The following is a 15,682-nucleotide window of genomic DNA, read 5'->3' on the forward strand; positions in this document are numbered from 1 at the left end:
AACTGGAGTTAAGGCGGTTCGCAGTCACCGTGTGGGTGCTGGGAATCAAACCCGGTCCTCTGTAAGAGCAGTCAGTGCTGTTAACCACTGAGCCAACTCTCCAGCCCTAAATAATATTTTTGAAAAAATAAATATAATGCAAAAATACTTTGATTAAACATAGAAACAGCATGAAGTTGTATTAGTGTATGACCCGCCCCCAACATAGGTAAGCCACTCCGCTGGGGTCGGAGGGGAGTACAGTCAAAAGCAGGCAACAGCTCAGGGGCAGACATAACTGCCCAGTTCTGAAGCCTCTTATGTCCTTATGTGCAGTCCCCATCCTGGGGTGGGTTTTTTTGTCCCTTATACTTGTGAGAAGGGAGTCCTAGGCCAGATGAGGGCATCCAACCCTGGCTACATCCCTACCCTTCCCAGGCCACAGCCCTCCTCAAACACACCACTCCTCCACCTCAGCCCCTGGGCTCTGGGGCTCCTATGCCTTGCTTGGGAGTTTTCTTCTCCTTGGTTCAACCGAGAACAAGTTTGAATCTTTCAGAAAAAACTTTATCAAGAAACTGAGGTGAATCCAACTCTCCTGAAGGCCTAGAAAGCCCCCAAGTAGACTTCCTTTTCCTTTTCTTCTTTGCTAGTGTTTCCCCCAGAGTGACTCAGCCTGCAGAGATTTAGGCCCATGTCACCTCCCCTCCCCCTTTCCATTCCCTCTCAGTGCCAGAGATTCCCAGGTAACACTGGATGCTGCTGTTTTTGGTCTCCCGTGGCATTCACCCTTTAATTGCCAAGGGCATGTATGGAGAAAGAGTGACAGTCTGTGGTTCACAGGGCCCTGCGGGTACGGAAGAAGACTGGGGGTGAGAAAATGCCTGTTCAGATGATCGGGGACATCCTGGCCGCGGAGCTGTCCCACATGCAGGCTTACATCCGGTTCTGCAGCTGTCAGCTTAATGGAGCAGCTCTGTTACAGCAGAAGACCGATGAGGACACAGACTTCAAAGAATTTCTAAAGGTAACTCCTGAGACTTGCAAGTATCTTTGCTGGTAACAGCACACTAGCCCCCTGCTGAGCCTGGAGTAGAGCGCACTTCCCACTGGGGAGTCACAGTCAAAAGGACCATCTAGTTAGCATCCATGTCAGTTTCCACAGGAGGCACTTGCGCTGCAAGCAGCTTCCTAATAGTTTTGTTGCCTGTCAGGTAGAGCTTGGTTTTCTTGGCACTGGGACCATCATTTTTCCCATTGAATAGTAGTGGGTTGTTTTTTAAATCAACTGCTTTGTTTGCCCAAAGAAACGTCCATAATGCCACTTCTTAATTTTGTAAATTTTACTTATTTCATAATCTTACTATGAAAGAGTACAAAAGAGCTTACTTAAATGTATAAAATGTAGCAAAACAAAATTTTAAGAAACTAGATGAATACTTTGGGACTGAAGGAAATGAGAGCAGGGAAAAAAGCTTGGTAACAGGACACCAGATACTGCATAAAGGGCATGTCTTTGTACCTGTGTATGTACCAGCAGAGAACACAGGTGTCATGAATTCGCTTCTAGAAACCAAAGAGAGAAAGAAAGGAATGGTTCCATGCCATGGTCCTAAATGTTCTAAAAGATAGAAGCATATAAGCAGTTAAGGTTCAAATGCAATAAATCATCAAGTTCCTTATAGCAATATAGCAACAAACTTCATATAGCTGGTTGTAATAATACAGTGTCACAGTTTTTAAGTCAGGCAGGGTGAGACATGCCTGTAATCCCTGCACTTAAGAGGCTGAAGCAAGAGGATCACAAGTTCAAGGCCAACCTGGGTTATATAATGAGGACCTGTTTCAATAAACAAGCAAATGGGCAGAATAGATGGCCCAGTAGTTAAAAGCAACTACTGCTGGGGACCAGAGTTTGAGTCCCAGCCTCCATGTCAGGCAGTTCACAACTACCTTGACTCCAGCTCCAGATGATCCGATGCCTTCTTCTAGCCTCTGCAGGCACCCACACATGTGTGACATACACACACACACACACACACACACACACACACACACGCACAAATAAAAATAAAGTTTGATTTTTTTTTATTTAAAAGCAAAATTTAGGGCTAGAGGTGTAACTCCACGTAGGGTGATTTCCTAGCATGTACAAGTTCCTGGGTTTCATCCCCGGCACTTCAAAGAAAAAAATTAAAGCAAAATTTAGCAATATTTTACATCTCAAAATCTTTTTAATTTTTTGTCTTTTTCTTTTTTGGTGCTGGGGATGACACCCTTGGCCTTGCATATATTAGACAGTAATTCTACTACTGAGTTATAATCACACCCCAAAATGTTACTTTTCAAAACTTAGAAAATATAGAAGTAAAAAGAATAAAGGTACTTCCTTTTCTTGAGTCTTTTTGAGATAGGGTTTCCCTGTAGCCCCAGCTGGCCTGGAACTCACTGTGTAGACCAGGCTGGCCTGGAACTCACAGAGATCTGCCTGCCTCTGCCTCTGCCTCTCCCTCTCGAGTGCTAGGACTGAGAAGGCCAGTGACTGAGAGGGTAGCCAGGGAGAGTGTTCTAGAAGCAAAGCTAGAATGAACTTCCCTGGCTGCCAAAGCTGTGGAGCAGCAGCACTGTGCTTCACACTTGAGCTGAGAGATTCCTATTGCTAACCTGATGTGTGCCATTTCAGATCCTGTCATTAGTAAATATGAAATCTCAGCAGTGGTTCCAGGCAGGAGTTCTGCCAGAGTTTCCTTGGTCTTACCTGGAACTTCATCTGTTTTACAGAAGCTGGCATCAGACCCGAGGTGTAAAGGAATGCCCCTTTCCAGCTTCCTACTGAAGCCCATGCAGAGGATCACTCGCTACCCACTGCTCATCAGAAGTGTGAGTACTCAGGCTGAGCAGCCATCTGACTCAGAAGCAAGACCCATCTGGCTGGATAGAGGCCAGATAACCAGGGAACAGAAGTGATCCCTCTGTCCATGCCCCAGGTGCCTGTGTGTGCAGTCCTAAGAGCTGAAACCTTGAAGGAGGCAAATTCCCTTCCACAGGAACTTCCCTGTTATCCCATGGTTCACCTGTGGGGCAGGGTGAAGGCCCTCGACTATAGAACCATCATGAGCCCAGAGATAAAAATGGAGTCAACACCATTAGCATAACCATGGGCTCCAACCTTTCTTCTGAAATCTAATTTACCACCTTTACATGGATGTTTCAGGAGTCTTCCATGTAACAAACACAATCCTCAACAGAGCTCAGGACCCCACTACAACTTGCTGACTAACCCTTTCTGTAATTCCATTCATCTTTCTTTTTGATATAAGCAAGAGAGCATCTTGACACAGTTTGCCTTCTAAGGAGAAGGGAGGTTTTATAAAGCAATATTCTAGAAATATGGAGAGATGGCTCAGTGGATAAGAGTGCTAGCTGCTCTTACAGAGGACCGGGGTTCGGTTCCCAGCATCCATATGGTGGCTAACTCCATCTGTGGTGCCTGTAACTCCAGCTCCAGAGGATTCAACATCCTTTTCTGCCTCCACAGGGACTGCACACACATACTATACTTACATACATGCAGGCAAAAACTCCTACACATAAAATATATATTTAAAAAAGAAGACGATGTAATATCATTTACGGTAAAGATGAGCAGTAATAATATAAGACTGCTGCCTTTATTGGCTTGTTCTTGACTTTTAGTCTATAAGCTACATGAACTCAACATAGACTTCAAGTCACAATTGCCTATTCCAAACTGACCCATTAATCTCTAGCCCCTTCAGCTGAAATACTGTGAACCAGATGTGTTCAGAGTTCAGAATGTAATTCAAATATCATGTATGAATGATTGGTTGCAGTTCTAACCAAACGCTAATATTCCTACTGTAAATACATACCTGATATTTACATAATCACTGAGCATAGGGCACTTAAATACAGCTCTTTCATTCAGGTAAAGTTTTGCCACCAAACAAGTACTGAGTAAAACTTGAGTCTTGGGGATGGGGAAATGACTCCATGGGTAATAACACTTGCTGCACAAGCATGAGGACAGGAGTTCAAATCCCCAGCACCCACATAAAAAGCTTAGGTATGACTGTCCATGCCTATAACCCCAGCACTATGGGGAGTGGAGACAGGAAGATCCTTGGGGCTCGCTGCTGTCAGCCTAGCTCCAGGTTCAGTGAGAGACCCTGGCCTCAAAGGAGTAAGGCAGAAAGTGATAGAGCAGGACCCCTAATGTCCTCCTCTGACCTCCTCATGTGCACACACAGGCACACACATCACACATACACACCACACACACACACACCCAACACCAACACCAACAACAACAACCTTGAAGCTTTCAGTCCTTTTTGCACTTTGGACTTATAAACAGAAGACTGTGTACCTGACTGACTATAGTATAAGAATCCAGACAGTGGTCACCTGCTAATGGACTGGTTCTATTCTTTCACAGTTATTTCCTGCCTCAGTTTACATTTAGCATTAATGACAAAGGAGTCATTGCTTTTATTAGATTTTTTTTAAAGATCAGTGACACCCCCCCCAAATATTATGAACTGTTGCTATTCAGCAAGTTCATACACTTGTCAACTTAGCAGCTAGTTTATACTGAAGGGCTCACCCTAAAGCACATGATTTAGCTGGGTGTGGTGACATCTGCCTGTAATCCCAGCACTTGGAGGTGGAGGTAAGAAGATCAAGAATTCAAGGTCATCCATGGCTACATAGTGAGTCCAAGGCCAGCCTGGGTTTCAAGAGCCTGGCTCAAAAACTAAAACCAATAAGCATAAAGCACATGACTTGAATTATTGGAGAGATCTAAGGAGGCTCCCTTTTGCCAAAACCTTAAGCAAGACTTGGTCAAATCCATACAGTACTGGTCACCCACTATTCTATGGAGTTACCTGTCCCTGTCTCCCTAAGGAATTGTGGGACTGTGCACATCTCCAGGACAGATACATTATTTCATTCATTGTGCTGTTTCTAGCTCTGCACCTGACCTCACACACATTTGGGGTAGACACATGGTCAGTAGATGGCTGGTAGGCAGGCTTAAGGACACAGTGTGACTGTATGACACTGCCTACTCTCTTCAGATCCTAGAGAATACTCTACAGAGTCATGTGGACCACTCCTCCCTAAAGATGGCCCTTGAGCGAGCTGAGGAACTGTGTTCTCAGGTGAATGAAGGAGTTCGGGAAAAGGAAAATTCAGACCGGCTAGAGTGGATCCAGGCACATGTGCAGTGTGAAGGCCTAGCAGAGGTGAGTTGGTGTGCTGAGCTGGAAGCCACTAGGCAGGATCTGGGTAGGGAACCCGCTCCACACCTTACCTTAGTGTGGACAGGCCACATCTCAGCTCACCCACCTCAGCTCAGACTGCAGGCTCACCTAGAAGACACGCCTTGGATTGTCCTGCTGTCTTGTAAAGAGAGGTGACTAACGGGCTTTGTTTGTTTTGAGTTCTTTGAATTCAACTGGTAGAATCAAAGTAGGTATAGATTTTTTCCACTGGGACAATGGGAACTCTGAGAAGTGATAAATGCAAAGGTGTTTTTTCTGGAAAGGTGAATGGTTCTAACTACATTCCCACCTAGAAAATTTCACCACAGCACCCTCAGACCCAGGGCACTGGCCTTCAGGGGCACTGGGATTGTTTGTGCTCAGACTTACAAAGTATCATTTTCTTCTCTTTAAGCAACTTATTTTCAACTCCCTCACCAACTGTCTGGGACCCCGGAAGCTTTTGCACAGTGGGAAGTTATACAAGACCAAGAGCAATAAGGAACTACATGGATTCCTCTTCAACGACTTCCTGCTTCTTACCTACATGGTAAAGCAGTTTACCGTTTCCTCTGGCTCTGAGAAGCTTTTCAGCTCCAAGTCCAATGCTCAGTTCAAAATGTATAAAACGGTGAGTACCAAATGCCTGCCACAGCATCAAGGGCTACGGAAGGCTTCACTGTTACCCAAGCTAGGCCTGCCCTGTCTTCATGGCCACCATACCTGCTTCAGGTGGCTTCCAGTGTCCTTTGCCACTAACCAACAGAAGGAATCCAGTCTGCCAGGCCTCTGTTGCCTGCTGCCAGTGACAGCAGAATCCAGCTTTAGATTTAGATTTTTGATTCCTCCTGGCAAACAGGACATCTAGCTATAGCCAGCATTCATCTCTCTGTAGAGCGAGTCTGACATCACTTCAGGCTAAGTGTCAGTATACAGAGAGAGCCTGTCCTGTTAGCCCAGGCACTCAGAGCTCCTGTCCACCCCAGATATTTACCTCTGCCAAACAGAGACTTGCTTTCTTCCTGGACAAAAGACCTCAGGCATCAGACCCCTTTCTGCTTCTTTACCAGGCTCTTCAGAAACAACAGAACTCTTTGGACACAGGTGGGTGGAGTATCCTGGCCCTCTCACAGCCTGTATTTTGGCCTAATTCTTTCAGCCCATTTTCCTGAATGAAGTGTTGGTGAAACTGCCCACAGACCCTTCCAGTGACGAGCCTGTCTTCCATATCTCCCATATTGATCGGGTCTACACCCTCCGAACAGACAACATTAATGAGAGGTCAGTCCAGACCACATGTTACCTGCTCTGAACTCTAGAAGAAAGCCCAGACATGTCCATATGCCATAAACCCATCTCTACCCGTGACCAAGTCCTACTAACTCTACCCTTAGCCCCTCATATGTCCCTGCCCTCCAGCTCCACAGTAGGCCTTGGCTTCGATGCTGAGTCACACAGCTGCCTCCTAATAGTTCTCAACTTCCTGTGTCCTCACTCCACTTCTCATATAAGCTTCCAAAATGGCAGACCCATGAGGCTGGAGAGATGGCTCAGTGGTTAAGAACACTAGCTGCTCTTGCAAAGGACCCAGGTTTGGTTCCCAGCACCCATGTGGTGTCTAACAACCATTAGAAACTACAGTTCCAGGAGATCTGACACCCTCTTTTGGCCTCTATGTGCATTGCATGCACATGGTGTACTTAGATACATATAGGCAAAACACTCAAACACATAAAAATAATTTAAAATTTTAAAAAAAAAATTTAAGCTCGGTGTGGTGGCATATGCATTTATCCCAGCACTGAGGAGGCAGAATCAGGTGGATCTCTGTGAGATCTAGTCTACATAGTGAGTTCTAGGCCAGCTATGGCTACAGGGAGACCCTGTCAAAAACATTAAAAATTTAAAGTAGTGTGGTGGCACACACCTTTAATCCCAGCACTTGGCAGAGGCAGGCGGATCTTTGTGAGTTCGAGGCCAGCCTGGTGTACATAGCAAATTCCAGGACAGCTGGGGCTACAGGGAGACCCAGTCTCAAAAAGACAAAAAAAAAAAAAGAAAAACTAAAATGGCAGATTCAATGCCTCAGTCCCCACTAAAATCCCATTGGGGGCTGCTGAACCCCACAGATCTGCGTCCCACAGACTTGCTCTTGGCCAAATGCCTCCCCTCCCTGCCACATGTCCACCAGCCATGCTTCTCTCCAGTGGAGCTTCCAGGGTGAGCAAGCCCAGGGGACACTGCTGTTCTCTGCACTATTATAGGGTAACAGCCCATTGTGCTGAGTTGTCATCAGTGTGATTGTGCCTTCTAACTCTGGGTCCCCAGCAAGGGCCTAATGTTTAAAAGCAGTTAAACGTTGTCTTTAGAAATTCTCAGCTCCTCCTTAATTAGCAGTCCAGTCTATCGCTTGGACTAAGATTAGGTATATAACTAGAAACTTGCTAAACAAAACTAAAGCTGAGGTTGGCAAAGGCAAAGGGAACAAAGACGTGAGATTGGGGGTTGTGCTTGAGCCTGGGAGGTGCCTGCAGTCCCTATGGCCACCATTCTGCTTCTCCTCCAGGACGGCCTGGGTCCAGAAGATCAAAGCTGCCTCAGAGCAGTATATCGACACTGAGAAGAAGAAGCGGGAAAAGGCTTATCAAGGTACCTGATGGTGCCCTGATGGGTGGGAACCAGCTGCCAGGAGGTATGGGCAGGCTGGGGGCAATCCCTTGGAATAGAAGCTGCTGCCCCTGCAGCGAAGCCTGGGTTCAGATCACAGCAAAGGAACCAGGCTCTACTTCCTCCTGCTGCAGCTGTTCCAAACTACCCTGAGCCCCACCAGATTCAAAGCCTGCCTTCTCTCTACAGCCATGCCTACCCCTAATTCTTCCCTCCCCTCCCCCTCCATTAACATCTAACTGTACCCTGGTAGGACTGCCTTGTTCCACCTGAGGCCATTGCTTTTTTCCACCTGAGGCCAACCTGCTCCTCTCCTCCCAGCCCCTGCCTCCATCCTCTCAGCCTCCAGGACCCAGTTCCCTGAGCACAGTCTGCTCCTCCAATACTTCTGCCCAGCCCACCTTGCCTTGCTAGGTTCCCTCCTCTTTCTCCCCTTATTGCTGTGGAGACAAGGCCTTCAAGGACATCAGTAACTCAGTAACCTACCATAGTGACTTAACTCCTTTCCCTTGCTCCAGCTTCCTGTACCAAAGGGCAGATCATTGAGTACCCCACCTGCCCCTTTCCCTCTGGACCTCCTCATATCCTGAGGCTTCTCTGTACAGCTTCCTCTGCCTTCCTAGCTCTTTGTCCTTCCTCTCCTAGGACTTCTGCCCTCTAAGCACTGACCCTCTCTCAGGCAATCTTCCCATAGGGGCATACCACATGCCAGCCTTAGTAGTAGGTCATGGCTGCTCTCCCCAAGCCCAGTGTTCCGAAGCCAGCCCTCCCCAACAGCTCCACTGCTCCTCCCTCCCCAGGCCTGTGGCTTCATCAGTCTCCTGCCAGCATCACCACCCCTATCTCTGTGGGTGGCAGTGTTGTCCTAAGCCACCTGAATTTCTGGAAGGATCTTTTTATAGTGCTGCTTACTATATACCTCTCTCTGCCTAAGTATCTTCCCTTTTGCCTTCCAAATTAAGGACAAATTAACCCAAATTCAGGGCTTATCCCCAACATTACCGTTCCCCACTATTCCCCCGCCCCACTTCCCACTATTTCCCCTACTGCTGCTGCACAGTCAGCTGTCAGGCCTCCCTCCACACTGGAATATTTTCCATTCTTCAAGGCCCAGTGAAACTTTTTAATCTCTTCCCTGACACCTAACAAGCTGAGCCCTATCATGCTTCCAAACTACGTTGTTCTCTTGACTGCATTTCTCTGCCTTCATATCATATGCTCCCTGAAGTCAGGGACATACCTCCTGCAGAGCCCAGCACTGACTCTTGGGAGAAGGGTTCTGTACATTCACATTATGTCCTCTGATCATAGGACAAATGGTCCTCCAACTCAGTATAGCTACAAGGACCTTTGAGAAGCATCCATGACCCCAACCTTCACACAAATGCCAAGTCCCATCTTCACTGCTCTCAGCCTCCTCACCCAGTGGATTCCCCCTGCCCCCTCTCCCCGCAGCGCTTCCCCAGCCTTTCTCCCTGTCCAGTGCTCATACTTAGGCTCCAGGCTGCTCCTGCTGCAGCTCTTTGTTTTTTCATTCAGATTTCCCTTGTTTTGTTCTATACTCCTGAAAGGTATGTGTAAATTGCCTTTTGCTACTTAAATTTTATTTCAATGATACTTCAAAAGATTCCTATTGAAAAACCAATGATTTAATCATTTCCTAAAACAATTTTTTTTTAAGTCTTTTTGAGACAGGGTCTCCCTGTAGCCCCAGCTGGCCTAGAACTTATTATGTAGACCAGGCTGGCCTTGAACTCACAGAGATCCTCCTGCCTCTGCCTGCCAAGTGCTGGGATTCTAGGTGTGTACCACCACACCTAGATGAACAAATAATATCTTTTAATTAGTGAAAGATGTAAATCAGTTTTCCCCATATGAGTTTCTCAGTGTATATTTTGCTCTGCATCCTCCTCATGTCCAACCCTTTAGACCGATTGCCATGTGTCAGACTCTGCTATATGTAACTGTGCCTACAGAGATAGGAAGTGCCAGGCCCTGCTTTCAAAAGAACTCAGGACATGTTCTAAGGTAGAGACATGGGTACAGCTGGGGGGTAGGCCACTGGTTATCAAGAAAGCTATACATAGCTGGGCATAGTGGAACACACCTGTACTCTCACTACTCAAGAGGCTGAAGCAGGAGGACTTGAAGTTTGAGGTTAGCCTGGGATACCTAGTGACACCTTGTCTCAAAAAAAAAAAAAAAAAAAATTGAAGGAAAAAGGTGAGAAGGCTGCACATGCCGGGAGCTCACCAAGCATCTGTTCTGGTTTTAAATCTTGTGTCTGCTTGACTAAACTTCCTGTTTACCAATAGGATGAGTCACAGACTCACTTCACATTAAAAGCTGTTTGAAAAAGGCTTTAGAGGAAACCTGAAGTACAACTGCCCAGATGAAGAACTTCCTGACATGAAATTGGAATTTGGGGAAGTGGCCCACTTTTAGTATCTGACATTTACATTTTAACCTTGTCATTTAAAAAGTCTTAAACAGTCAAGTGGCTCCGATCAGAGGATCACAAGTTCAAGGCCAGCCCAGGTACATGAGTGCAAGGCCAGTAACCTGGGCTAGAACGAGAACCTGTCTTTAAAAAAAAAAAAAAAAAAACTGAGCTGGGATAGACCTTGAAGCTCATGCCTTTAATCCCAGCTCTTGAGAGGCAGAGGCAGATGCATCTCTGAGATCAAGGCCAGCCTGGTCTATATAGTTCCAGGTCAGCTGGGGCTATGGGAAGACTATGTCTCAAAAAACAAAACTATGCAATTTATGTAACAGTCTAATACTTGCCTAGCACAAAGTAAAAACCAACGACTGTTATTTGCTAGAAGTGCTGAACAAATACATGTAGTTTTAAAATTAATATTAACTATTCATAGGCATCTGAGGGGTTACTAAAGGAAGGATAAAATGGCCCATGTGCCACAGTGGCTCCTTCCTGGCAGAAGAGACAAATATGGCATAGAATTTCAGGCCCAGTAGGCTATGGGGTGCTAAGTCAAGGCTGATTGGTACACAGGGAAGGGGTCAAGGTGACTGAGATTGGCTTGAATCTTGAAGGATGAGTAGGAAGCTAATAGGTGAAGATGGTCCAGCAAGGCATTCCTAGCAGGTGACATAGCCTGGGGAAAGGCCTGGAGCTGCCAGATGCTGGTCTGTTGACTTCAGAGCAAGAGCAGGAGTCTTAAGAAGAGTGTTCTAGCTGCTTAGGAAGACAATGAGGGCTGGGAGCATAGCCAATGATATGGGGTTCAGCCTCCAGCAAGAGAGAGAAACGGAGGGCCTACAGCATAGCAAGCTGCACTGTGATGTCAGCATTCACAGAGAAGAAATTAACTTGTTCATTCCTCTTTTGTAGCCCGTTCTCAAAAGACTTCAGGTATTGGGCGTCTAATGGTGCATGTCATTGAAGCTACAGAATTAAAAGCCTGTAAACCAAATGGTAAATGCTTCTGTCATTCAACAGATGTGGTAATGCCCTATTCTTTTACTGGTGCCTCTTTTGTACATAGATGGAATACTTTTTAGAAGGCAGCATTTGGGGGCTGGAGAGAAGGCTCAGCTGTTAAGAGCACTAGCTGCACTTGCAGAGGACCTGGGTTTGGTTCCCAGAACCTGCATGACAGCTAACAACTGTCTATAAATCCAGTTCCAGGGATCCAACACCCTCTTCTGGGCCCCGCAGGCATTGCATAACACAGTGCACTTACATACATGCAGGCAGAACACTCATACACAAAGTAAAAATAAATAAATCAAAAAAATTAAAAGGCAGCATTTCCAATGCCACCAGAAGAGTGATAAACTATTTATTGGACCAACATCATCACTGTTTCCCCAGTATACAGCAATACCCACCATCTTGATTGCTGCCACATGAAAAGTATAAAGCATGTCACATGGGCACCTGCCCAGGCTTGTGGGGAACAGTCCTGGTGTTGGAACCACACTTGCTCACCATTTCAGGACCACTGGGAACATGGAGGCCATACTGCTGCTGGACGCAGGGTAAATGCTGGCCACCAAGCAATAGCATCTGCTGCCATGGTCTCTGGTGAAACAGCCTTGTAGATCTTGCTTTGGCTTTAGGATGGTCATTAGTCACCCGTGCCACATATGTCTTTGGGCCATTTCTGTTCAGGGAAGAGTAATCCATACTGTGAAATCAGCATGGGCTCCCAGAGCTACACCACCAGAACGCTCCAGGACACGCTAAATCCCAAGTGGAATTTCAACTGCCAGTTCTTCATCAAGGATCTTTACCAAGATGTGCTGTGTCTCACTATGTTCGACAGAGACCAGTTTTCTCCAGATGGTAAGTATAACTTGGCAAGCAGGACTAAAGGCATTCCATTTGTTAGGTTCTGGGGTCTGCACCAAGGCCCTGCCTTGTAGACCTAGGGCCCTATCCCATGGCACCTACAGGAAATGATACAGACCCATGTCAGCTCCCTTTGGCAGCAGATTGGTGCTTGGTGGAGGGTATGGCCTTTGAACCTGCACACATAAGGGAAACACTGTGCTCCTGGTGAACACCAAATGGGCAGAACCTTCTAACCAGACAGACTTGAATTCCAAAAAGGCAGCTGGCACTATGCATGTATCCACTGTCAGTATCTGTGGGGAGCCGCCTGCCGTCCCTGCAGACGCCATTACAAGATGGCGCTCACATCCGGTTCATGCTGAGCAGTAAATAAGTCAGTACGCATGCCCGAAGTAATTTTCCACCTTCTAGTCTCTGCCTACCTCGTGGCGTGATATGGGCTGATGAGTTTGCGACCAATCAAGAGTTGCCACGTCCAAGACGGGCTTACTAACCTATATAAGGGCTGGGTTTCTGACATTCGGGGTCTTCGCCCTGTAAGCTTATGCTCTCCCTCTCAAGATGCATTAAAGCTTTTCTGCAGAAGGATCCTGAGTGTGCCGCGTCGTTCTTGCTGGCGAGACGATAGCGCGGGACAAGTATCAACATCTATAAGCCAGCAAAGCTTTCTAAATCCTGTTTCAGACTCTCTTCCTCAGGTAGTTTTTAATCAGTTTTATAAAGAACAAAGACTTTCAACCCTTACATGCTGTTTATTTCCCAGATTTCTTGGGTCGAACTGAAGTCCCAGTGGCAAAAATTCGAACAGAACAGGAAAACAAAGGCCCTACAACCCGCCGACTACTGCTGCACGAAGTCCCCACTGGGGAGGTCTGGGTCCGCTTTGACCTGCAACTTTTTGAACAAAAAACTCTCCTCTAAGGGCCTAAGGAAGCCAGCACCAAGAGAGCTGCCCACAAGCCTGGAGCTAAAGAATGAGAGACTACATTCTTCTGGGGCTGAGGAGCATCACATGGCTTCATCCATCACAAAGCCCTGCATGCTGGGGCCTGTATTTTATCGCGCACTCAATCACTAGCGATCTATGCAAACATGATCTTTCCTCTAAACCCCACAGCACAGTGCCTTGTACTAGTGTTAACATGTTCAGCTGTGTTAGATGCCAGGGTTTCCATTTTCAGGGCTATAAAGTATTATGTGGAAATGAGGCATCAGACTACCAGATGTTACACTTGGTGAATGTGTCCACTGTGGAGTTGGCAGCGTTGGAACCATTCCGCACCATGTGACCTCTGCTGGGTCACAGCACTCAGGAGGTAAAGGGCTCGGGGCTTGTGCAGCCTGACACTGAAGCATCCACCTGTGCACTGAATAAACAGACTTGATCGTTTATTCTGATTAGATCTTATCATTCTCTGCTAAGACAATATAGTCTGACATAAAGGGGAAAGCTTGATATACTTTAAATACTGTGAACTCTAATAATGTGGAAATATTTTTCAACTTTAATTTTCTGAGATATAAATTATTTATGTAAATTCTTGTTTTGCATATTTCATAGGACATGTATCTTTAAGCTTTATCATTGCCAACATGTACAGAAAGAGAATAAAAGTATAAGTTTATAAAAGTAACTCCTTTCAAAATTTGACTGCTTGAAATCACTCTGTGTAAAAGGTAGCTTCAGAGGTTGCTTATCATGAAACAAAATTTCCTTTTTGGCACAGTGGAAAACCAAAGGAACAGGAACAGGAGACTCAAGGTCCCCAGCTTAACTCTGCTGCTAACCATCTGTGTATCCATGTTGGGTTTCTGAGCCTTGATTTCACCTGTGGGGGGGTGAACTGTGTGGAAGGTAGGCCTGGCCCTTTTGAGTCCTGCTCCTGGTAGAGAACCCTCAAGGGTGACCCACTAGGAAAGGTAAAGCTGAGAACCCTCAAGGGTGACCCACTAGGAAAGGTAAAGCTCCGGAAGCCTATCTCCTCATGTCCCCTGTCCCACTGGAGTCACAACTATACCTGCCTGAGCCGCTTATCTGGCTTTTGAATATTGAAATAGGAATTTTGGGTTGAATGTTAATCTAAGCTCTTAAACACTAAATTACCAGTTGAATAAAACTGAGGAAATGTCTGCCCTTTGAAAGAATCTCTTGGACTGTAGGAGCCCTGGTTACTAAGAGGACAACCTTCTTCCAAGTAGCTGGAGGAACCAGGAAGGGCTCAAGGCTCTCTCCACATTTTGGTTTAAATATAATCACTTGGCAAAAGAGAAATGGAAAACATAGTTCAGTATATTGAAATTTTAAATATCCATCAATATTCCAGATATTGATCCTGTATAGTTATTGGCTAAAAACAGAAAAAAAAGAGACATTACAGGAAAAAAAGAGACATTACTTGGTAAACAAAACTAAAACAACTGGACATTTTGCATTGACAGGACAGCTTGCAGGGTCAGGCATGGCCTCGCTGAGCAAACCTGATTGTTTCTTAGGTTTGGGGAAGTGTGTTTTATTGGTTCTGGAGGCAAGAGGGAGCTGACGTCAAGATGAATCTCACAGCCAATGTCCAGAGCGTGACACCTGGCAACTGGGAAGTTCTAAAGCCAGCTCTGGGGTTACTTGTGACTGTAGTTGCACAACAGTCTTGCTCTTCCTGGGACTCTAGAGACTTTAATCTTCACTAGGATGAGTGTGGCTAGTGCCATGTCTCCATCTCTAGATGAGTCAGGATGCCTTGATCAGATTTAGGACTCAGGAGCCTACAGGATCTGAGGCAGGTAACTGATGACTAGAGAGGATGCAGCCAGCACCTCGTCATCCTCAGACCTAGCAACCCAGAACTGCCCCCTGAAGAAGTCAAGTTCTCTCCCCAGCTGAACAGTGAGCCCAATTTTCTAGAAAGCATGGGGAGTAGAGAGGCCCCAAGACTCCTTACATCCACCAGGAAGCAGGTAAGCCTTATACAACTGGTAATTTGGTGGGGAATCCCCCAGCAAACCCCTCCAGTGCCCCTGGGGTCAATATTGCAGTAGCAGAAGACGGGGAACTCCATCTTCCAAAAGGGGGCCCTCATCCTTAGCAATCTAACCACCGCTGCCAGGTCTGATTATCTGTGAGGAGAAAGTGTGCCCTGGAAGCATGAGCAGGACTTGAATAGAACTCTGATACCTTTGAGCTAGAGACTGGCTTCAAGTGAGTCAGAGAGCCCCTCTGAGCATCAAGGATTGGGACATAAAATGTGATCTTGCTGTTAAAATGTTTAAATGAACAGAAAACATCTCACACACTTCCTGGTCACAACCAGAGCTTAAAAAACAGTAACTGCTGTTGTTTGGATATTTCTTGCAATAGCTTTCTACTTAGGGAGCAAAAAGCTGCATTCTCAGTATTTTAAGTGCATATGTGCACTATGATGGCGAAGCCCTA

The 15,682-nt window shown here is 46.1% G+C and overlaps 1 protein-coding gene across 2 annotated transcripts in view; it reads left to right on the forward strand.

The window, feature by feature from the left end:
• Itsn2 (intersectin 2) overlaps positions 1-13,889 on the forward strand; it is a 144,172-nt gene extending 130,283 nt beyond the window's left edge. For both annotated transcript variants that reach the window (XM_008848726.3, XM_008848736.3), the window contains 9 exons: positions 823-1,006; positions 2,761-2,859; positions 5,082-5,249; positions 5,683-5,898; positions 6,427-6,548; positions 7,834-7,916; positions 11,290-11,373; positions 12,073-12,246; positions 13,019-13,889. In XM_008848726.3, the coding sequence (XP_008846948.1) occupies positions 823-1,006; positions 2,761-2,859; positions 5,082-5,249; positions 5,683-5,898; positions 6,427-6,548; positions 7,834-7,916; positions 11,290-11,373; positions 12,073-12,246; positions 13,019-13,176 (1,288 nt within the window). In that variant the 3' untranslated portion in view covers positions 13,177-13,889. The remainder of the gene's footprint in view (positions 1-822; positions 1,007-2,760; positions 2,860-5,081; positions 5,250-5,682; positions 5,899-6,426; positions 6,549-7,833; positions 7,917-11,289; positions 11,374-12,072; positions 12,247-13,018) is intronic.
• Positions 13,890-15,682: the final 1,793 nt, after the last annotated feature.

The sequence above is a fragment of the Nannospalax galili genome, unplaced genomic scaffold (assembly GCF_000622305.1).
Source record: "Nannospalax galili isolate Female #2095 unplaced genomic scaffold, S.galili_v1.0 scaffold1191, whole genome shotgun sequence".
Lineage (NCBI taxonomy): Eukaryota > Metazoa > Chordata > Mammalia > Rodentia > Spalacidae > Nannospalax > Nannospalax galili.